We start from the raw sequence: 24,031 nt of genomic DNA on the forward strand, positions 1-24,031 counted from the left end.
GTTTCTCCTTATTTTACTCAGAGCTATGTAGTTTCCTTTCTTTCGCTAAAATGAAGTTGGTTTAAAATTAGTTGCATATTTTTATATATAGTTTTCTAGTAAAGTGTTGAGATGAGAAAGTTCAAGTAGCAACAAGGCTTTTCAGAGGATTTTTTTTTAAATTAAAATGGCTACAAAAACATTATCAAAGTAACTTTGAATTTTAAACTGGAAGATTGGTCTGAAATCAACAAGATGAAATTCAGTAAAGACAAGTGAAAAGCACTACACTTGGGAAGGAAAAAAAAATACACCAACATAAAGTGGGGAATAACTGACTAGGCACTAGTACTGCAGAAAAGGATCTGCATGTTGCAGTAGATCACAAATTGAACATGAGACACCAACGTGGTACAACTGTGAAAAGGGCTAATATTCTGGGATGTAATAACAAAAAAGTGTCATACGTAAAACACAGGATGTAATTGGGCCTCTCTACTCATCACTGGTGAAATCTCAGATTTTTGGGTACCACCCTAGAGAAAGATGTGGACAAGTTGTAGAAAGTCCAGAGGAGAGCAACAAAAATTATTAGAATAGAAAACCTGACCTATGGAGGAAAGGTTAAAAAAAATTGGCATATTTAGTCTTGAGAAAAGATGATTGAGTTAAGGACAGTGATTATTTGTTCTCCCTGTCCACTGAAGGTAGGACAAGATGCAATGGGCTTAATCTTCAGTAAGATATTTAGGTTAGATATTCAGGGGGCTGGGGGGACACACGTAACTATAATAATAGTTCGCGCTGGAATAAACTTACCAAGGGAGGTTGTAGAAACCCCATCATGAGGAATCCTTACTAAGAACTGGTTAGGCAAAACACCTGTCAGGGTTGATTTAAGTATGCCTGGTCCTGCCTCAGTACCAAGGGGCAGAGAGGGGGAAGGGAAGGGAGACTGACTATACGGCTTCGAGGGTCCTTCCTGGTCTGGGACTGGAAGCAGTGTGCCTGTGTCTGTTGTTGGCATGGGATCCGGGTCCACTACCTCTGTCTGGGTCTCTGGTAACACAGACAGGGCCCCTGTGGACAGCTCAGGAACAGGAATTGGTCTGGAAGCTTGCCTGCTTTGGCTACGTGTAACCATTTCCACTCTCTTGGCCCGCTTTACCTGGTTGGCCAAATCTTTCCTCAGTAGCATGGGGATGGAATAATTGTTATAGACTGCAAAAGTCCACATTCCTGACCAGCCTTTGTACTGGACATGCAGTTCAGCTGTAGGCAAGTCTACAGCTTGCGACATGAAGGGGTAAATTGTCACTTGGGCCTCTGGGTTGATGAATTTGGGGTCTACGAAGGATTGGTGGATAGCTGACACTTGTGCCCCCGTGTTTCTTCACGCAGTAACCTTCTTTCCGCCCACTCTCAAAATTTCCCTTCGCTCCAAGGGTATTTGAGAGGCATCTGGGCCTGGGGATCTTTGGTGTGATGGTGGTGTAATGAACTGCACTCGGTTGGGGTTCTTTGGGCTGTTGGCCTTTATATGTCCCAGTTCATTACACTTGAAGCATCTTCCAGCTGACTGGTCACTGGGTCGAGGTGGGTTACTGGAGACTGATGAGGTGGAAGAATAGGGTGTCTGTGGCTTTCCTTGGGTTGCCCTCAGTTGTAGGGTTTGTCGTCGGTGTGCCCCCTGGGGTATTTATTCCCCTTGACAGTAGCTTTCTTGCTTTCTGCCACTTCCATCCATCTCCCCTGCAATCTCCCCCGCCTCGGTGAGATTTTTGGGTTTTCCATCTTGTATGTACCGTGTTATGTTCTCAGGAACACCATCCAAGAACTGCTCCATTTGTATGAGGAGGTGCAGTTTGTCCAAGGATTTAACCTTGTTTCCTGATATCCAGGCCTCATAATTTTTCCCAACGTAGTAGGCGTGTCTGGGAAATGGCACATCTGGTTTCCACTTTTGGGTTCTGAAACGCCGACGGGCATGATCTGGGGTTATCCCCATTCTGAATCTGGCCTTGGTTTGAAACAGTTTATAATCGTTCATTTTCTCCTTAGCATTTCAGCTGCCACCTCTGCTAAAGGTCCACTGAGCTGTGGCCTCAATTCTACCATGTACTGGTCTTCAGAGATGCTGTACCCAAGACAGGCTCTTTCAAAATTTTCAAAGGCGGCCTCGGTGTCATCACCTGCCTTGTAGGTGGGAAATTTCCTGTGCTGTGGAACAAGTATTGGTGAAGGGTTGTTAGGATTGGCTGTGTTCTGTTGCCTAGCCTGTTCTAATTCCATGGCCTGTCGGTGGGTCTCCCTCTGGAGTTCTGTCTTCTGTAGGCTGCCTCTTCTTCTTCTTGTTTCCTTCTGTGGGACACCTCTTCTTGTTGTTTTCTTTTGTGGGCTGCCTCTTGCTTGGCTAGCTCTGCATTAATTAGTTCCATCCGTCTCCTATGTTCATTTTTTTTGTCCATGGCTTGTTGCCGTGCTCGCTCCTGTCTCAGGCTTTCCTTGGAACTCATGGTTCCTGCTTTCTTGTGCTGAGGCGCCCTCTGCTGTTTACTGCCTGAAATGCAGGTTCTCTGTTGCCTCCTGGGGTCTGCCTAGCAACAGTGCCTTTTTTTTCCCTCTAGCTAATCTTTTAAATGTAAAGTAAACCAGAAAAACCACTTTATTTGCATGTGTATTGTGCTGGGTACTTGACTCTCAATCGGAGTGCTATTGTCTAACAAAAGACCCTTTGTCAATCCTTAATGGTTCCTTTCTTAATATGCAAGCCAAAAACTGCAGGAGAGAGCAGAAAAAAAATTATCTCTGGCTCTGTTTAAAACCACCCTCTCTCTCTGCATAAAAGCCCTAGCAGAGAAAAAGAAAATAATATTCCTACTGGCTTCTGGATTCTTGTCTATCCCACCGTTCCCACCATGTCATAACATTTCTTCCCAGATCTGGACCTTAGCGTCCAAAATATGAGTGTTAGCATGAAAATCTCCAAGCTTAATTACCAGCTTAGATCTGATATTGCTGCCACCAGCCAGGAATTATACAGTGCCTAGTTCACTGTGGTCTCCCCTAAACCTTCCCTGGGGGACCCCCAGACTCAGATGCCTTGAGTCTTACAACAAAGGGAAATAACTCCCTCCCCTTGTTTCCTTGTTACTTCCTCCCAGGCTCCCCTCCCTGGACGACCCTAGGAGATTCCCTGCTTCAAGTCCTTGAAACACAAATACTGAGAGATCAACTCTCCCTCTCCCCTCACCCACAGGCTATGCAAAGTCAGGCTTAGTAAATCTAACACGAAGAGTTTCCCCCTGACTTCTTCCTCCCACCAATTCCCTGGTGAGCTGCAGACTCAATTCCCGGAGTCTGCACTAAAGAAAAACTCCAAGAGGTCTTAAAAAGAAAGCTTTATATAAAAAGAAAGAAAAAGGACATAAAATGGTCTCTGTATTAAGGTGACAATATACAGGGTCAATTGCTTAAAAGAAAAATGAATAAACAGCCTTATCCAAAAAGAATACGCCCCAGCAACTACATACATGTAAATACAAAAAAAACAATATAAACCTATTGTCTTACTATCCTTGTACTTACAACTTGGAAACAGAAGATTAGAAAGCCTGGAGATTCCTGTGGTCACTCTCAGAGCCGGGAAAAAAAGACAACAGACCAAGAACAAAGGACTCACATCCAAAACTTCCCTCCACCCAGATTTGAAAAAGTCTTGTTTCCTGATTGGTCCTCTGGTCAGGTGTTTCAGGTTACTGTTTGTTAACCCTTTTATAGGTGAAAGAGACATTAACCCTTAGCTATCTGTTTATGACATTCCAGTCCTTCATTTCTACAATAATTCAGTTTAAAAAACCCAAACTCCATCTCTAAACCCCCCCAAAATAAGTCAAAGTAGCCTCGCACAGCTTTACCAGAGTGATTAACTAACTTTTGCATGTAGCTTTCTGAAATACCAAAGATCTGTCTAAATAGGGTCCTGTAGTAAGTTCCTGCAAACAAAGGAATGCAGTGAATGAAAAGGGTAGAGGTCCTATCAAGCGCGCAGGCAGCGTATTTTCATAAGCATCGAAGGGAAGTAAGAGCATATGTTCCATTGGGGAAGGGGTTAAGAACCACCAAATGGAACTTGCACTCCTAAGTCTCATAAGCACTTCTGAAAATCCCACCCAGTGTTGGTAACCTATGCAAAGTCCCTCGGTCTCTAGCTCTCCAGTGCCCTATTTGGTATTAGCATTGACAGCACAAATGCATTGAAGAAGTTGTCAGGAGGAGGCTGGAGATTTTGGCAGCTGGATCGGGGGCAGCTGGATCTTTCAGTAAGCTACCGTGCATCTGAGGCCATTTTGGGGTAAGCACATTAGATAGATATTTCTGCTCAAGTCATTAGGAGTGGAATGGCTGCATGTTGACATTAAGTTGTCATCTTTCATTTTAGGAGCCAAAAACACCTTGCAAAGCTGAATAGAGTGGCTCACACCTCTCAGCGCTATCATTTTAGGTTGGCTGCAGATTCCAGACAACATTGCTGCATGGGTTTACGTTCAGTTTGTTTGAATACTCCCTCAGATACCATAAAGGCTAAAAACCATGTATTTCTTTTAAAATGACAGTTTAGATTCTGGAGCACAATTCGACAGTAAGAGGAAGATTTTGTGGCAACATCCCTGTCCTCTGAGCAGTGCCATAACGAGGGCGAGGCTAGTGAGGCACTTGCCTCGGGCACGCAAAGCTGAGGGGCGCAGAAAAAGACAAATTAAGTTTTTTAATTCTTATTTTATGAAAAATTATAAGCACATAATATGTACATTGTGTCATGACAAATGTACAACAAATGGAAAATAAACAGAATACACCCTACAGTAATCATCAAGTATTGGTTCTCAAACTGACGGTTGCGACCCAGTTATGTGGGGGGTAGCGAGCCCTGACCCCGGCGCGCAGCTGCAAGTTGCGAGCCCTGACCGCGACGCATGGCTCCAAGCCCCAACCTGTGTCGAGCTGCGGGGTTACAAGCCCCAACCCCTGCACAGGGCTACGAGCCCCCAACCTCGACACGGACACGCAGCTGCCAGCCCGTGTGCTAGGCTGCAAGCCCCAACCCCCGACCCCTGCGCCGGGCTGCGAGCCCCAATCCCGGACTGCGAGCCCCAACTCCCGACCCGGACTCCTGCACGTGGCTGCGAGCCCTGACCCCAACCCCCACAGTTCATGATGCAAACCTTATATGTATTAGTTGATTTTGTACGCAGATCTTAAGGATTAAAATAAATAGAACCTTCATCATTGTTCTTGTTATTTAAACAAATGTAAACAAAGTAACTACTATGAAGTTATATGGAGGGGGAGAAGGCACAATTTTATATTCTTGCCTCGGGCGCAAAAATAGCTAGTTACAGCTCTGCCTCTAAGTCACATAACATAAGGATCCCTGCTATAAAATGGATGGACTGACTAGGCTGCCACTTAAATTTTTTTTTTGAGGCCGATATGGGATAGGATTAAGCTACATCTAAGAACTCCTTGAGCTGTGTCTTAGTGGTCACCTGAGTACGGATCCTCACCCACCTTTTAACAGTCTCAGTCATGTCTTGTCAAACAGCAGCAGTCTCCTCAGCTGCAATATGCCCTGCCAGCCACTTCTCTCCACTTTTAAACATTTTTTGGAAAAGATCAGCAGTTGCTTATTTGTTACTATGTCCTCCAAATCCTTTTCATCTTCTTATATTTGCATTGGCCAAGTTTCTAAACCCATATTTATTTTGCCTTATGTTATCCCTTTACACTGCTTCCTCAACAGGAGGGGCAAGGAGGTCCTTTATATTATAAAGTTACATTATTTCAGGCCACTAGCTTTGACTGGATGCATTTAGAAACAGGCAGGCAGTGTGAAATTTGCACAGTCCAATAGCAGCCTTGTGGCAGATTCACAAATGCAGGGTGCCCACGCTTCAAGAAGAATCCAGCCCTACAAATACTTCTGCTGGCTATGGGTTCTTTTTGATGGCAGAGAGGTTCCTACGATAACCCTCACTTTTCTGCCAGTATCAATAGAGAGACCAGGGGCAATCCCAGCCCACATAACTGATCCCTGGCCAGGATTTCATCTGCATTTAAAGCAGTTCAGTTTACACTAGTGCCTCTAATATGCATCTAAGGACCACCAGTGAACGTGGCAGCCCCAAGATCAGGAGTGGGAGGGAGTGGGAAGCACAAACGTGAGATTTACAGCAATCTTATACCTCACCAGTGCTCCTTAACCAAAGGAGAGAACAAGGCCTTATGTATTTTTGAAGATTGAGACCATTAAATCACTCATCACAAATATGGAAAAGAAATAGCAGCTGGGAATCCAAGACAAGGCTGAGCAGAACCTCTCAAGACATCATGGTGTTCCACGGGAATTTGGCTGCTGATTTTGAGGTTGCACAGAGCAGAACATATGCCATAAATGATCACTCCATTATGATGGTTTCACTCTAGTGAAACGATCAACATTTTACACCAAAAACAAAGTAAATGACTAAGAAAATTACAGTCCAAAGAAGAGCTTCCACCCTTATTTCCTTTTTCTTGTCAGTACAGTATATACACACACATACAAGCATGAAAACAATGGTGTGCATAGGCACACACGTATAATTTGTGTATGTTGTGAAAAGTTTGCATATTAGACACTTTTCAGTCAGACTTTTTATTTTTTGTAAACCAGCATTTTGTAACTACAACATCCTGTTATACTAGTTCTATTTATTGAACCTGCCAGGACTGTAAAATGCTAAAAAAGGGTCCGATTAGCTCTTCTTTAAAAAAAAAAAAAAAAAAAAAAAAAAAAAAAAAAAAAAAGGAAGTATAGAACTCAGTTTTCTATGCAAGAGAAACAATATTGTTTTAAATATGCTAAAAATACACATACTTTGTAAAGATTCCATTGGGTAAGCCTGTATTATTATACTTGTATGCTGTATTAGCTTCCTGGGAAGGTTTGCATTCAAATAGAGTTTTAGAACAAACAGATGTTTAAGCCAAAAAGGAGATGTGGGACTCCATGTGGTTTTAAAGACTTTTAAACTTAACTCTAGATACCTGTAAGTATGGACAAGATTTCAAAATGCAGTTACATCTTTTTTCAGTCCTGGAAATGCAATGTCAGTGAAAGGACATTCAGTCTACAGAGATTATTCTTTCCTCCTCTCCCCCCAAAGAGAAATTATATATTTCACAATACTTCTAACACCACTGGGCCCTTACGCCTAATAAAATATGATAAGAGTTTGAAAAATAGAATAAAATAATAGCAGTTTTGGAAAACTTCCCATAGCTATGCTATCTTTAAAGCTCCACTTAACAATGAGCACGGTTAGATCAATAGTATGAGCTATCAAGGCAGATGCAATAGGTAGTAACCAAGTCCTATATCTAATGTCCTCAAACAGCTAGAGGTCCAAAAGATAAATATCTTGGATTCTGATATTATGTATATTTATGACAGTCACAAAGACTTACTACCTGGAATAGTGAATGGATTACATGGTTAAACTTTTAACCCTCTCTATTTGCCATGACCTTTCAACAAGCTAGTTAAAATACTTGAAATGGAAAATGCTTAGGAGTGTCTCACTAAGTATACAGGTCAGGTGTATTTCATAGCTGGAGTATATTTTGGGCTCAATAAGAGAACAGATTTTTCAGTTCAGCTGTCTGAAGTATCTGGCCTTTGCGCGCACCAAGGCTTTCAAGTCCCACCCACACCACGACTACAAACTTCACAAGCACAGACAGCCCCAAGACTTGGTATTTCAGTCACTCACTTAACTAAATCGTACAGCGGCAAATTTCTACAAAGCCTAGGTTAATTTGCATGGCTATGTTTGTGTGTCTAATCACAGAGGTGGGTGCAAGTAGGGCTTTTATAACCACACAGTCTGCTTCCTAAAGTCTTAGGCCTGGTTTACACTTGTGTAGACACAAGTAGTCAATGGAAGAATTCTTCTGTCAATCTAGCTACCATTGCTCCGAGAGTTGGATTAACCACATGGATGGAAGCATCTTCACTATGCTGTTACAATGGCGCACCTGCAGCGCCATAGCTGAGCTGCGGTAGCGTAGACATACGCTTTAGTGACTTGCTAGGATCTGATTTTTAAGGTTATTGGCCCCCACAAATGCCTATACTTGGATCCATGACTGACCATTTGTACATGAACTGCAACAACACTGGAGCACATATGCCTGCAGGCCATCAGTTCCATTGCTTAAAATGGAGAGTTTATAAATTCATTAAAAACTATGTAGGAAGCAGACTGCAGTTTTATAATTAATTCAGCAGCAACCGTGATTTAGCAATGGGAGCCCAAACCTGCCTGCTCCCCCATGCCACTGGCATACACAAGAAGGTGTATGTGCAAACATACAGTTGACTTAAGATTTGGCCTTATATCTCATCACGCGGTATCAGAGTGAGGCTAAGTAGGGTTCCTAGGATCCGGATTAATGGAGAAAATACCTGCAGTAACACTGATATCTTGTACTGCATGGGAGAAACCCAAACACACACACACACACACACTTCTGAAAGTAGCTTTTAAGCGTTCATAATGACACGGCTCCTGAGAAAGTGGGGATGGAACGATGACGTAAGCCAAGATTCCTGAATGCTAGTCATAGGCCACAAATATTTTAAGATCAACATCTTTAGTGCGGAAAAATAAAATCTGTTAAGTATCTACTTTTACAGCCCCCAGTACCACTGTATCGGAGCTCTTCAAACTTTAATGTATTTATCCTCACAATACTCCTATGAGGTAAGGAAGTGCTATTTCCCCCTCCCCCATCTGTAAAATGGGGATAACGAGGCACAGACATGCCAAGTTCACAGAGGAAATCAAATCCATGGGAGAACAGGGACTTGAATCCAGGTTTCCTAAATTCTAGGCTAGAGCCATAATCACTAGACCATCCACCCAACTCCAAGACACACAGAATCCAGATTATATGGGTTTTTATGTGCTACAATCAACTCAGCTAATTCTGCATCTCCCACTCCCCTCCCCCATGAAGATGTTAATCTAAAACAGTTTGAGGAGAGTGAAAGGAGAAACAAACCTCCCCACTCAAGTGAGATTTCTCAAAGGAGAGGCCGGTTCAGCCACTGTCTGAGCAAACCCCACTGAAGTAGTTAACGGAGTGCTACCAAAGCTGCATTTAGACCCTGGTCTGTGCTGAATGTAACTAAATCCTTAGTACAGTCTCCTTCAACAGGCGGAGTCTGTGCAGCTCCCCCCGCCCCTTCTACCTGGAAAGATACCAGAGTTCTAAGTCAAAGTTTCAAACACAACTCGTCTGTTTTTCTGTATAGATGTATAATACCAAAAGTAAGTGTCCCGTGTAACAAAACTTATTCTGAGCAACAGTGGTCAAATGTTACAACTATAGACAAAAATAGCTCAAGTCACAGAAGGTCATAAGAAGGACAAAACTGGTCTAGAGAACAAGTGAGCTTGCAGAGCCTACACATTACATATATATCACTTACCTTCCCTTGCTTGATATGAACTTGAGACTTTTGGCTGTTGCAATTTTTTAGTTTTGTATTTAATTAAAGCAAAGCTGACAAGATACCACACTGCCAAGATCTTGCTTCTGCTCCTATTTAACCTTAAGACACTTCTGTTCCTCCATTTTACTGTCCATTGTAACAAAGTTAAATACAAATACACACTCAAACTACCCTTGGGCAGAAAATTCAAGAAAAAGACAATTCCTTTTAAATTATTCCTGCTTTTTGAGCTACTTCTACTGTAAGTCAGAATTCTTTGGGAAAGTTGCTTAGTCAGTGTTCCTGGAAAAGAAGCCAATGCCTTATGAAAAGTTTCAAAGACAACAATTTTCATGAAAATAGGATTTTGGTGCCATTTCCCTGCCTGAAGTAGGCAGTCATGGAGGAAGTACTTTACGATTTAAAAAACAAAACAAAAACAAAACAAAAACACACACACCACCCACACACAAACCAACCCTCCCCTCCCCCCCAAAAAAACACCCCCATACACACTAAAATAGACCACTTACCTTTCTAGAAGGAGATATTGGGGTGAACATTTAAGAATGGGTATTCTGACTAAACACAGCTACCCACACGTGAGAAGCCTGTCCAAGAATTATGGTCTGAATGAACTCAAGTTAACTGAGCAAAGATTGAATATATTGTGGCCAAAGACAATCAGGAAAAAAACAAAGCCCTGAATAGAAAGCAAAAAAGTCATCTACTCTACAGCTCATTCAACAGAGTAAGCTGTGGTTTACCTATGGAGTATGTATTTAATGAAGTGCTATCAACACTATTATAAATTTTGTTTGTAATAGACAAAAACAATATTCCAAGTCAGGGACCAAGTACTATTGTCTAATGTATGTACATCTTCCAGGTACTTTAATGGATATTGTACATTTGTCAAAGGGCAGAACCTGGTCCCAAATGTATTCAAGTCACTACACTTTTCCCTGGTTATAAGGGACCCTATGGGTATTATAAGAGCTCTGAAGGGGACTGAGATTTTGGGAAAACTGGCTAATGCAGAAGTGGAATGATGGAACTAAAGAGATGTAGAAGTTCTTCAATCTGAAGAAATTCTCCCTATTAAAAAACTTTCCAGTTTTTTTGTTTGTTTTTTAAAAAAGGGAAGTCAGTTGGTAAAGTTTCCTAACTGCAAGCAGTCCAAGTATATAGAACAAAAAGAACTTGCCGGGAGTTCAACCAGGATTTAATACCAGGATTGTTTATTCTGAAAAATACTTCAAACTAAATCTAAAATTTCAACACTTAACATTATTGGCTGTTTGAGGACATTCCTCAGACAGATGATATCGGATTACAGGACACTGGCAGAAGGGGGAACAAATACGGGTCACTTTTGAAGCATGTCACAGCACATCTGTTTCTATTAATTTATTTCCCTTTTCACCTCTTAGGTTCAATGGATATTAAACGTTTGTTAAAAATTAGTTATTTGGGCTTTTAATGGACAAAATGCACAACACTGTCCTCTTGCCAGTTATACATTTTATACAGATACATCTGTTTTTGATTAACTTATGCTTCTATTTTAAATATGAATAAATTATTCTCCCTTCCTCAAACTCACCCCAGAAAAGCCTGGGAAGGCAGCTTTCAGACTTATTCATTCAGGAAGAATATACAGTGGTTTCCTTTCCAAATGGTTCTTATTTGACTGCCCCCAAAACTACCAATTTAAAGGGCTGGTGCACATTTCTGGTCACCCAAAATTGATGAAGGTAACTACTGAAAAAAAAAACGGTACTTTGTGCATAAGCTGAAGTCCTGTTCCTATAGCACGGGTCAGCAACCTGTGGCACGTGAACTGATTTTATAGTGGCACGCTGCTGCCAGCCTGGGGTCCCAGCCGACAGCCCTGCTCAGCCCGCTGCCGGCCTGGATGGACAGAACCCCAGGCCAGCACCAGGCTGAGCGGTGTCAGCAGCCAGGACCCCGGCTGGCAGACAGAGCCCCAGACCGGCAGTGGGCTGAGCAGCTCAGTCCGCTGCCGGCCTGGGGTCCTGCCCCTACTCAGCCCGCTGCCAGTCTGGGGTTCCATCCATGGCCCCTGTAAATGTAAAAATGTATTACTGGCATGCAAAACCTTAAATTACAGCGAATAAATGAAGACTTGGCACACCACTTCTGAAAGGTTGTGACCCCTGTCCTATAGCTTATAAAGAATAAATTTGTGGGTTTAGAGGAAAGAGGAGGAGAGATAAAAGAAGATAGTCTAGTGCCTGAGCATGTGCTTTGAGGTTCACTGTATGTCTATTAGATCACTAAATCCATTCCAATGGACTCCTGGAGCATGTAGTAGGAGAAATCAACCCATCAAACCCTCATTGACTCCAGGGATTTACAATACAAGATAACATCCCTGAAGACCAAAATACATTAAGTTACTCACCTTCCCTCATTAACTTGTACTTTGTCGCCTTGACATGGGAAGTTTTCAATGTAACCTAGACTGCAGTTGACTCGTGTCCAATCTGGTTGGCATATAGCCAGGAAGTGGGGCCGCAGTCTACCTATGGAGTACTTGGCAATGTCCGTCAGGGATTGGCTAGCCGCCGCACCAAAAATGAAGGTCCCAATGGCTTTGTAAATAGTGGCTATGTAGTTATTTCTGACAAATGAATTCGAGTGCAAACAGTTATAATAGACAGATAGGCCTTCTCCTACGATTATCTGAAAAACAGAGATAAAGACAAGTTAAATAGAGAGACACACCTATGTCTCCTTAGAGGAAAAAAACAACACAAAAACTAAAAAAACCACACAAACAATCAACAGTTGTCGTAAATCTCATCAATATTTGTGTAATTTCCTGTTTTAAATCTTGCACAATTGTTAAGCTGGGGGAAGCAAAAATTTTCTGGGAGTCACTCAGAAGTATAAATTCCAATGGCTGAGCCAACGTAATTTTAAACAGCTTTAATATAAACAGGATAGTTTGTTCTCATTCTCTGCCTTATATTCAGTTGTAATGGTGATGGTTTTAATAGAAACATTGGAAACTTGAGTCTTTTTCCTCAGAGAAAAAAAACAAAAAAAAACCCCACCTTTCCCACACTACTTCACACTCAATTTGTTGAGTAGCCCCTTCCCAAGAGACATTTAATTCTAAGTGAACTTTCCGTTCATTCTTAGCCTTCTTCTGAACAGAATTTATCAGCTATGCCAGAAGCACGGTTTTCGGAAGTAACAACCTTAATTGAAAAGGTTGAATCTGAATACTTGTGCCAGAGGTGCTAAAGGCCAATTCTGTAAAATGGGAACCTCCTATTCCTCAGTTAAATATAATCTTTAAAGACAGGTTTCCTCTAGGAAGCTAAGTTTTAATAAAAATATTGAGAATGTTCACATATCTGATATTTTTCTATTTTTGGCATCGTAGTGGTAGAACAAAGTATTCTCGTGTTCATAAAACCAAGAGGTTTTCAGTGTTTTCTCCCTTCACTTCAGTCTCTTGTGGGAAATGGGTAAAAAGTAATTTTGTTATAAATATAAAACTACTTAATCCACTGTCATTATATACACAGTTACAGGTGAGAAAGAAGCAGAAATGTTGGATTTGAAATCAGTCAACCTAGTGAAAAAAAATCCGATGAACAAAAGAGACCCATCCCACTAAGGCAACTAACGTAATGGGAAGTTTTTTCCTTCCATGCAGACATGGAAAGCTGTTTAGAAATGACTGAAAATAGTTTGAATTATGCTAATTAACAAAACACAGTATTGTTCTACTTCTGAAGACATATTTTTAAGGATCAAGAAAAGCAGGGCTTGATTTTCTACTGCTTTGCACTTTGTCTTGTTGTTTAGACCTGTGCAAAATAACTGTAAAATGCTGCCACTCTGATTTACACTTACTTTTTACAGACGTAAGCAGCCACAAGGTGTAAGGCAATGGATCAACCATGTGTATAGGACTGACAATTTTTACACTCAGCATCAGAGCAAGATGTAAGTTAGGCTTTGTCAACATGGAACCTGAATGACAAAACATTTGTTTTTCCAGGGTGTGAAACGGCACTCCTCTACTCCCCAAACAATAAAAATTTTGCCAACAAAAAGAGCTAGTGTGAACAGCGTTTTGTCAGCAGGAGAGCTCTCTCCTGATGACAAACAGTGGCTACACTGCGGGTATGGCTACATTTGGAATTTCAAAGCGCTGCCCCGGCAGCGTTTTGAAGTGTGAGTGTAGTCAGAGCGGCAGCGCTGGGAGAGAGCTCTCCCAGCGCTGCATGTAAACCACATCCCTTACGGGTGTAGCGTGCAGCGCTGGGAGCCGCGCTCCCAGCGCTGCTGCCCTGATTGCACTGACGCTTTACAGCGCTGTATCTTGCAGCGCTCAGGGGGGTGTTTTTTTACACCCCAGTTGCAGCGCTGTAAAGTGTGAGTGTAGCCAAGGCCGCATGTGTGCCTTTTAGCAGTGTGGCTGTAGCAGCAGAGCTGTAGCTGCACAATTGTGTCACTAAAAGGTGCATAGTGTAGACATACACTTAGTGAACTCATTGAATGTGAAACATTACTTTTAGCACAACAAAAAGGTTAGTAATCTCTTTCCTACTATCTATCCCATAGGACAGGTGCTATCCACTTCTGTGGAACAAGACAGTTAACAGCTTCGGGGATAGATGGGTAGGAAAGAAGGAGTTTGTATCAATTTTGCTGCAGAGCATACAGTCACATGCCACCCTCATCCAAACAACCAAATCAAAACACAGACTCCTGGGTGGAAGATATTCAGTAAGGTGCAAGTGGACTTAGTCTTGTGGCTCACATTACTCTACCCAAAATTTTAAAAATTCTTTATAAACAGGTTGTTCAGTTGCAAGACCGTTCCTGTGTGTAAAAGGTATTAAGCCATACCTGTTTTTTCCCCTCACATTTTAACATCTGTGAATTGTAGCCCCAATATTTCAGAAGCCAATCACATTACTATTGTAGTAGTATCATCACCCTTTAAAATAAAATATATTTCAAATTGCTATAATACAAGTAAAGCATTATTGCAATTCCGAGACTGGATATCTTGCTGTCTAGTTTTCCTGATCTGGAAATGCTAAGCAGCATTTCCCTAAACAGGCTCCACTTCAGCAATGTACTTAAGCAAGTGTTTAACTTCAGAAATAGGACTACTCCTATGCTAGAAGTCAGACACATACTTGCGAACCCGACTGATTCTGGGCCCCAGTTAAGAAAGGCCCAGTAGTGCTGTTTAGGGGACTGATCCAAATGACCACTGAAGTCAATTGGGAACCTTTCCATTGACTCAAATGGGTGCTGGATCAGACCCTCAGAGATCCCATTTTCATCTGGAAGGATGTTGACTGACTGGTGGCCTGTGTGTGCAAGTATGTGAGCATGGGGCACAGAGGGTCCACAGGGAAGAGGGAGCGAAGCACAGGATATATTACATACAAGTACACAAAGGCACTCCAGTTATAGGTTTACAACCCCCTTTCGTTTAAGTTAGGATCAAACAAACACACACACACAGAGAAGACTTTAATATTAAAGATGAAGTTTGTATTTAATGAAAGCTGTATTCATTTTGCTTTGTGCTGGCAGCTCAAATTCTGTTCCCTGTACCACTAAAAGATATGAAAATCAAAGGGATTACTTCGATTTACACCAGCAAAACAGAGGTCGGGGTTTTGAAAGCTCTTAGTGAAAAGTTTCTCCTCACACAGCCAACAAGTTGCATATGAAAAAAAATTAAATTACAATTAGCAGTTCTTGAACAGCCGGTGGCAGTGGCTTCCAAGAAGTGACTTTATCTGTGAAAGCAAGTAAAAAGTTCTTATTGTGGACACTGGCTGTGATTCTGATCTCATCCTGCTGAGAACTAGAACCCCACTGAAGTCAATGGGGCTACATCAGTTTACAGAGAAATTAGAGCAGAGCCCTGGACCCACTTTCCTCCTTTAGTAAATGGTGTACACAGCCTGAGGAGAAATTAACAGAACCAGAAAAAAAAACAAGACATGATACTTTGTTTTTAACATTACTGCTTCCTCCTCCTAAGCCAGCTTTAAAAAAAATCTGGTTGGAAGTCTGTTCACCCCCTTATAAGATGGCTGCTGACATCACCAGCAAGCGGATCAGAAAAAAACTGCTACTTTTCAAGTTTGCCAGTTTACTATTAGCCTAGAGTTATCCTAGTTATTTGAAAAGGAGTTGAGCACTTCACTTTCAGAAATGTTGACGTTTTATCTGTGGCCAGAAGTCCTTCTCATCAATTGGCTTACCCCCCATCCCCCCCCCCAAAAAAACCAAACAAAAACAAAACACAACACACTCCCACAAATGCACATGCTTAAAGTTTAGCGTGGAGCGGTCCCATACGCAAAAGGTCTGCTCCTAAAGCAGCAGGAAAGGTCCAGGGGATAAGGTGCCAGATTGGGACATGGCAGCCCTGGCTACTAGTCCCAGCTCTGACACTTAGCTTAAAGATGAAGACTGGAGATCTTTATATTACCAAAAAAAAAAAGTGTGCCGGGGCAACTACAAGTGAAGTTTTCTGCAGGAATCTGGGTGAACTCTATGGCCTGTGTTATGTACGCTATAAAACTACATCTGCAAGTGTACCCATGCCCTTAGACCTCTGCGAGGTAAACCCGCCTTCGTAGAGCGCAGTAGGGAAAGCGCTGCAGTCTGTCCACACTGACAGCTTCAAGCGCACTGGCATGGCCACATTTGCAGCGGCATTGGGAGCAGCTATCCCAGCATGCAAGTGACTGCAACATGCTTTTCAAATGGGAGGGGGTGGAGTGTAACAGGGAGTCTGTTGTGTCTATGTGGGGGGGGGGGGGAAGAGAGAGTGTGGATTTTTGGGGTGCTTAGAGTGTGTTAGCATGTTGTCTTGTAAGTTCAGACTCCCCTCCTCCTGCCTCTCTCTCACTCATTCAAAGCAAACAGTAAATAAGCGGCCAGCTTCTATGAAACGGAGCTTTGAAAGGGCATTTCCACATTCCTGCAGCTGATTTCACAACGACGACAAGAGTGGCCACTTGACTTAAGGGGATTATGGGATGTTTCCAGAGACTGATAGCAGCACAGTAACGCAACATCTCGTTAACACTGGCGCCGTGGCGCTCCAGCGGGGGCACAGCAAACGTTATTCCACTTGCAGAGATGGAGTACCAGCAGTGCTGTAGCCGCGGAGTCAGAGCGCTCTACATGCCTTGCCAGTGTGGATGGGGAGTGAGCTAGGGTGCCCAGGGCTGCTTTACTGTGCTGTAACTCACAGGTGTAGCCAAGGCCTAAATGATTATAATGGGTCCCTTTTGCCTTTAAAAAAAATCTATCAATCCCCCAAAAAGTGAGAGTTTGACAATTCTAAGCTTAATATTTATCTGTAACCTTTCAGATTTTAACTTAGAGCACCTCAGACATAGGCCGTTTTAAATTTAAGCATTTCAAGAAAACACTTGTGCTTTACAGAGGAACAAAAAGACTAGGGCTGTCGATTAACCCCAGTTAACTCACACGATTAACTAAAACAATTAATCTCAATTAATAGCACTGTTAAACAATAGAATACCAATTGAAATTAAATATTTTTGGGTGTTTTTCTACATTTTCAAATATATTGATTTCTATTACAACACAGAATACAAAGTTTATAGTGCTCACTTTATATTTTTATAATATTTGCACTGTAAAAATGAATACTATTGTTCAATTCACCTCATACAAGTTCTGTGGTGCAATCTCTTTATCACGGAAGTGTAACTTGTAGATTTTTTTGTTACAAACTGCACTCAAAAACGTAAAACTTTAGAGCCTACAAGTCCACTCAGTCCTACTTCTTGTTCAGCGAATTGCTACGGCCTTGTCTACACTGTCACTTTACAGTGCTGCACCTCTCTCGTTCAGGGGTGTAAAAAACCACCCCCAAGTGCTGCAAGTTTCAGCGCTGTAAAGTGGTAGCATAGACAGCGCTGGGAGCTACTCCCCTCATGGGGCTGGGTTTTTTACAGCGCTGAGAGAGCTCTCTCCCAGCCCTGGTGCCGTGACTATACAGCTACGTTCAAAGTTGTACAAAAAAAATTGAGGGAGTTCCACGATACTTGCTTTAAAACTGTTAAAAGCATTGAACTGCTTCTAGAGCAGGCAGCATTAACTATAACCAGGGTAATAAGTATTGATGCTGACGGTAGTCTTTTGCACCAAGCCAAATTTTATCCTTGATGTAAACAAAATACCGAATGCAATAGCATGTGAAGAACCCACTCTTATTCACCACTCCTGCTTATTTGGTGTAAATTAAGTTTTACATCTGCTACAAGCTACTGTTTGCAATCAATTCTGACTGGTAGCCTCCGTGTTCTACTCTTCAGAAGTCAGAATTTACAGCTTTGTTTTCTCTATATGGAAGTATCAGACCATTGGGTGGCAAATTAGTACTTAAACTGAAGCAGTTGTCTCAAGCTCTTATATTTTAGAGACACTCTCAGAGAACATACAAGGTTGCAGTACATTTTACTTTCTGGTTTAAGATTATACTTGTAACTAGGAAAAGGAGCCATTAGTCCCGTAATGCCTCAAATGTGAATAAGACATCTATAATCAAAATATATGCGCCACTGTCATGACAAGGTGTTCACTTTCTGATGGAATTTATTAATTGGAGCCAATAAGAAACCTTTAGGTATCCTGACCCAAACAAACACGTTACTCTAACTCCACTTGGGGTAAGGACAGAGGAGTTTGTCCTTGTTTTCAAGACGAATGCACTGCTTTAACCAATATATTAATCTAGTAATAAATCATTTATACCCCCCCACTCCCACCTACTAAAATTGAATGTAATGGAGAAAAATAGGTTTAACTTACAATCATTACATTGAAAGGAACAATTATTCCTGCTAACAACTCATAAGAAATGGTGTCATCTTTGATAGGATACTGGATAGATTCATCACTACAGAAAACTCCTCTCTGGAAGGGGATATGCCTCGCAGTGAGAATGGCAAAAGGCAGGCCCGCTAGCAAAAGGAATAAAATTAAAATATTACACAGGAAAATTCAGAAATTTTAATCAGAAACACTATCCAAGCATTTTCCATCAGAGAGAAATATGTGCTCAAAAGGAAAGAAAAAACATGCAGCAAGTCAGAAGGTTATAGGTTTGGGGGTTTTTACCAAAAGGCTGTTTTCTAGGCTTCATGGCCCTTAGCTGAAAATTGCTAGTGTACATGTTCATAAGCGCAGAGAAGGACAGAATAATCAGAATTTCCCTCCACCCTCACCAGTGTACTGGCTGTGTATCCAGTATAAAATATTCCAAAAACAGGACTCTGAACAGTTTTGAGGCATCTGTTAAGTTGACCAGTGTGCCTCTTCAGCGCTGATCCTACTCTTAAGCAAGGTCCAACTGGCCCTTTATTCTCTGGCCAACTCCCCAACTCCAGAGAGTGCAAATTGTTTCATTTTATTTTCACCAAGGCAGGGAGGTTGAGGGGAGGTAAAGCAGCTGGGGGGTGGGGTGGAAGAGGAGGAAAGAATGCTTTTACACATGCTTTCCCCAGTTCATGCATACTGGATAGAGCTATGGAACAAACACGGTCATTATCTGTGCTGGAAGCCTTCAGGAGTCAACATTTACTAAAAAAACACCTTTAAAATCACCTTAATCATGATGATATGATCTACAGAAATTGCCTGGTCAGAGGTGTGCAGAAGCTTAGGCAGTCATATCGAAAGCCCAGGGTGGCATTTTTACTAGGTTTAGTTCTTTGATCAGCTGGCTCTACAGAGGTTCAGAATAGGTTCAAACTCAAGAACACTAAGTCACCTTAGTCCCTCTTTAGCTGTCTGGGGATAGAAATTATTTCTTCTTCCAGTATGTAAAACAGCAAGTAGTAAAATAAACCCCAAAATTGGATGAATTGGAATTTGGGAGCGGCGGGAGAGAGAAGTGATTAAGCAATGGAAATGGAAGATTAAACTTATCAACTGGACAAATTAAAAATAGGAGGAGGGTAATTCTCCCCTTACCCTGGTCCCATGTAAAGACCTAGTGACTCCCCAGCTGGTGATGTGAGAGCACTTTATTCTATGCTCCATTTTGGATGTTTCTCAGTATAAAGCTGTGACCAAGACTCCAAGCAACATTTACAACAGATGTTCTGATCTAGCATGAGGCAACAGATCAGGTCAGCAGCAATCCTGCTCTTCAGTCCCCTCACCATGAAGGAATGAAATAGTGGAGGGAATTTTCTGTCAGACATCTCCCAGTCTTCCAATCAGAGAGGAGGAAGAACTTTGCCACCCCGCCAAGAGAAACATCCCTCCTCTGTGAGAGAGGGAAGGAACCTCCAATCCCTCTGTAAGGGCCCAGAAGGAGGAAACTGACAGCAGGTAGGCATGGGAGGGGCAGGTAGGCATGGGAGGGGCAGATGAAGAAAAGAAGCCAACAACAGAACATTGGAAGACAGCAAAGTTGTATGGCTGGGGGTGGAAGATTGGACGCCTCTCCTCCCCCTCCCCCGCCCACACTTTGTGCTAGAGAAGTCATTAAGTTCACAGTGAAGAATATTTAAGTGCCCAATATATTGATTTAAGAATTTTGCTCACTGCAGCAAACTACAGACCCTCATGCAAGTTACAGAGGAGAGTGCTGCTTACGAGAATAGGCAAGCAAAAACCACACACGAGGGACACTGATAATGAACGTATTCCTTTGATGCTAAAAAAGTACTGCCTTGAAGAGGTCTGTCTGAGATAATGTTTTTCCATCTACTTAACCAAATAGTTCTGTGCTTATCACAATGGTATCCAAGCATCCTAACAAACCTATGAGACCTTGTCTGTACAACACTGAGCTTCTTATCAGTACTTTAGTCAACAGGAAACACCCGCAAGATTCAAACAAATAATGGCATTGAGACAAATACAAAATCAAGCACTCTAGTAACTGTAAGCCAACATTGTCAAAGACCAAGTCTCTTGCCTCCCCACTAACTACATCATCATTACTCAAAACCATGCTCTTCCCTCCCCCCAACACCACCCCTTTACTCCTATTAATTAGATCAAACCCAAAGTCTAAGATAATATACATCAAAAGAGAAAAAAAAACTGTGCCATTTCATCTTCTGTATGCATGGCAGAGATTCAGTGAAGAGCTGTATTTTAGCAGGATAGATAATTTCTTGTCTATAACCAACAGCTACCCTGGGATCTTCTAGATCACCAGCATAGCAAGTGTATGGATGCAACCTAGGGCCCACTCCCCAACCTTTGCTGCTCTAAGAAAGACTTATGAGGATGTAGCAGAGTAGCACTCTCATTAGCTAAAGAAAAAAGTATAAGTCAGGTTGCTTACAGGCAGATTTATTTTTGTCTCCTCCACATAATTCAAGATATAAACAAGGAGATCACAGGAACACTTAATCTCCAGGCCTGCATACAGAATTGTAGAGCTGGCTAGCTGTATTGTAAGGGTGAAACGTTTGTCTTTGGAGCATCAGCTATTGGTTAATATTTCAAAGCAGGCCTTCCAAAAGGTAAAAGCTTAGTTAACATGCATCTACTGCTACACAGAACCACCACCACTCAGCTCTCTCGGGTCAGGAATTCTCCACGCACCATTCTTAATTGCTTCTGGGCTACGAGCCATGTTGACCTCATTGTTTTGGTTAGTGACTAGCAGCTGAAAGTGACAAGTGTGCAAAACCCTAAGAGAAAGTACAGCACAAGTTAAAATGTAACAGAGCACAGGTGTAAGACTTAACATGATGAGCATGCATTTAATTAGCAGAGGTTCCAGTTACTTTCTCCAGACCTGAGGAAGAGCTTTGTGAAGCTCAAAAATCCATCCAATTCCACCAACACAAGTTGATTCAATAAAAGATAGTACATCATCTATCTTGTCTCATTTCCTGGGACAAACACAGCTATAACATGGCATTTAATTCACATCAAAATGTTACAGATGCTCTAGTTTTCATGAAGCAACCAAAACCCAACAAGATTCAGTTAACTTACCACCTGTTTAGCTTCGTTAGAATGAATCTCTGCCCCCAGAATGATTTGTAGGCATTAATGAGAAGGGACACAAAATGCAACTCCAAGTTAAAGGGATTACAAATTCAAACGCAAACAGACTATATTTGACATCATCATCCACAAATCCCTTTGAATTGCTGCAATGGCTCCCCCTTCTCCAATGTGTTACGTGTAAGCTGTCTCTCACCATTGTCGGGTCCCTATGAAACAAAATCTCTCTCTACAGATGCACTTCAATCTTTCTGTATGCTCACCCACACGCTCTACATCCCGCCTAGGAGAGGGCAGCCAGAATGCCTATTTGGCCACTTCTCCCAAAGTCATTTTCATTCTCTTCACTGTCAAAGCCTATGCATGAACATCCTCCTTGAGGCAGTCTCCAAAGCTATACTCCCCCTCCTCCAGAACCCACTTCAGCAATGGCAAGTTTCTTGTAGGCAATTATTCATTGTGTGTCAATTTTTTTGCTTCATCATGCTGTGCACTAGTAACCAAGTACCCAGACGGTCTTACTAGATGTTTCTCCTTTTCCCTTACTCCTCCCATATCTTATCTGCACTTACACCCTGATCATACACAGAATATGCATGACTAATTTTATTCACCAACAGTCCCATAAGATTTGCACATGGCTATTTATTCAGGCATATAAGTATCTGCAGGATATGGCCCTTTCTTTGTAAGCTTGTCCATATTAGGAGATGTTAGCACACTTTTGGGTGCTAGTAAAAAAAAAAAAAGGCAGATAATAAAGACTGCAAGTTAACATATTAAGTGTACTTTTATCCCAGTCATGTTAAGAGTACTTTAATTTTAATTGTCCACGGCCATATCATTGTGGCAAGCACATACATCAGATTGGGGAGAGGGGATGGCTCAGTGGTTTGAGCATTGACCTGCTAAACCCAGGGTTGTGAGTTCAATCCTTGAGGGGACCACCTAGGGATCCGAGGCAAAAAAAATCAGTATTTGGTCCTGCTAGTTAAGGCAGGGGGGATGGACTCAATGACCTTTCGAGCTCTGTTCCAGTTCCAGGAGATATACTATTTCCAATTTTGTTTTTTTAATCATCATCGCCAGGTGGCATAAAGCCTGGTCAGTTCTCCAGTGAGGACCTTCAATTAGTATTGTTCCCTTTCAGTAAAAGGTTTGGGGGTGTTAGGAGAACACTACTGAAGGTGCTCCCTTTCAGCTGAGAGGTAAAGCCCTTGCCCTGATCGTCATCTGGGGACAACGAATTGGTTATGGCACTTTTCCAAGGAGGGTGGTGTCTGATTAAGATTTCCCATGTAGCTGTAATTTGATGCACTATTCACCTTTTGCCCAGGAAAGACTGTCCAGCATGGTTGTGTCTCAAACAGCTGCTGTTTCATCCCAGAAGTAGTTGCATTGCATTGGTGAATGAAAGAATTCCTGTTTATACAAACATCTTATGACACTCAAAATCCTTTGGCATAAAAGCCACCACAGAGAAAACATGAAGCACCAAACCACCACAAGTGGTATTGTGTGGTATGACAGCCTACAATTAGTGGAGTGCTATGACAGCCAAGTTAGATGAACTATGGAGTAAATCTGTTCCAGACAAGAGTTCTGAGGAATGAGAGCGGTCAGTATCTGAAAGTCATTTTATTTTCAACAAACAATTCTTGCAGATACTGAGAAAACCCATGTAGAAACTCATCCAAATCTTCTTTGCCTTGTCCCATTGAATCATATTTGGTGGCTCCTGTTCAACTCTATATATTGTCCAGTGTGGCTTCCAAACCGACACCAGCCTTCTTCATGTACTCCTTCAGTATGTTGAACCACTTTTCTCTACATCTTCCTTGTAGTCTTTGTCCTCTTTGGCCACCACATCTTGTCAGGTCACATACTCCCTCAGCTTTTCCGTGGTCGGGGGTAGTATCAGCATCATGGCTCGTACTATTTCATTGCAAAGCTGACCAGTTCATTTTACCCAGCGTTCACATACGCACGCTCATTGTGACAACATGAAGTAGTTGTTCTCTTCCTCGTTGGCCACATTCCAATCCACACATTATGGCAGACCTAATTATCCTGCACTTTGCTCTTTATGCAGTGTTGTTGTAGCAGTGTCAGTTCCAAGATAGGGATACAAAGTGGGTGAGGTAACATTTTATTGGACCAACTTCTGTTGGGCAGAGACAAGCTTTTGAGCTTACACAGTCTCTACAGAGCTCTTCTTCAGGTCTGGGAAACTTACAGTGTCACAGCTAAATACAAGGTGGAGTAGATTGTTTAGCACAGTGGTTCTCAACTTACTTATCATTGTGAGCTGCATATGCAGCCCATAAATGTGTTACCTGGGCCACTTGGGGCAGCCTTTAGCACACAGCTGAGCTGGGTGCAGCAGTGTGCTAATTGGACTGCATGCAGCCCACTGGTTTAGCATAACTAGTTAATACATATTTCAATAAACCATTCAAGGTGAAGTGGCCTGTT

General features: G+C 42.0%; 1 protein-coding gene across 2 annotated transcripts in view; it reads right to left on the minus strand.

Moving 5' to 3' along the window:
- The window catches only part of PLPP1 (phospholipid phosphatase 1), a 120,233-nt gene that overhangs the window by 56,839 nt on the left and 39,363 nt on the right, over positions 1-24,031 (minus strand). The window contains exons 2-3 of one of the 2 annotated variants that reach the window (XM_050947117.1): positions 18,389-18,540; positions 11,949-12,229 (exon numbers count right to left, since the gene is read on the minus strand). In XM_050947117.1, the coding sequence (XP_050803074.1) occupies positions 11,949-12,229; positions 18,389-18,540 (433 nt within the window). The remainder of the gene's footprint in view (positions 1-11,948; positions 12,230-18,388; positions 18,541-24,031) is intronic. The other variant, XM_050947116.1, reaches the window with a different exon arrangement.

This window comes from Gopherus flavomarginatus, chromosome 3, assembly GCF_025201925.1.
Source record: "Gopherus flavomarginatus isolate rGopFla2 chromosome 3, rGopFla2.mat.asm, whole genome shotgun sequence".
Lineage (NCBI taxonomy): Eukaryota > Metazoa > Chordata > Testudines > Testudinidae > Gopherus > Gopherus flavomarginatus.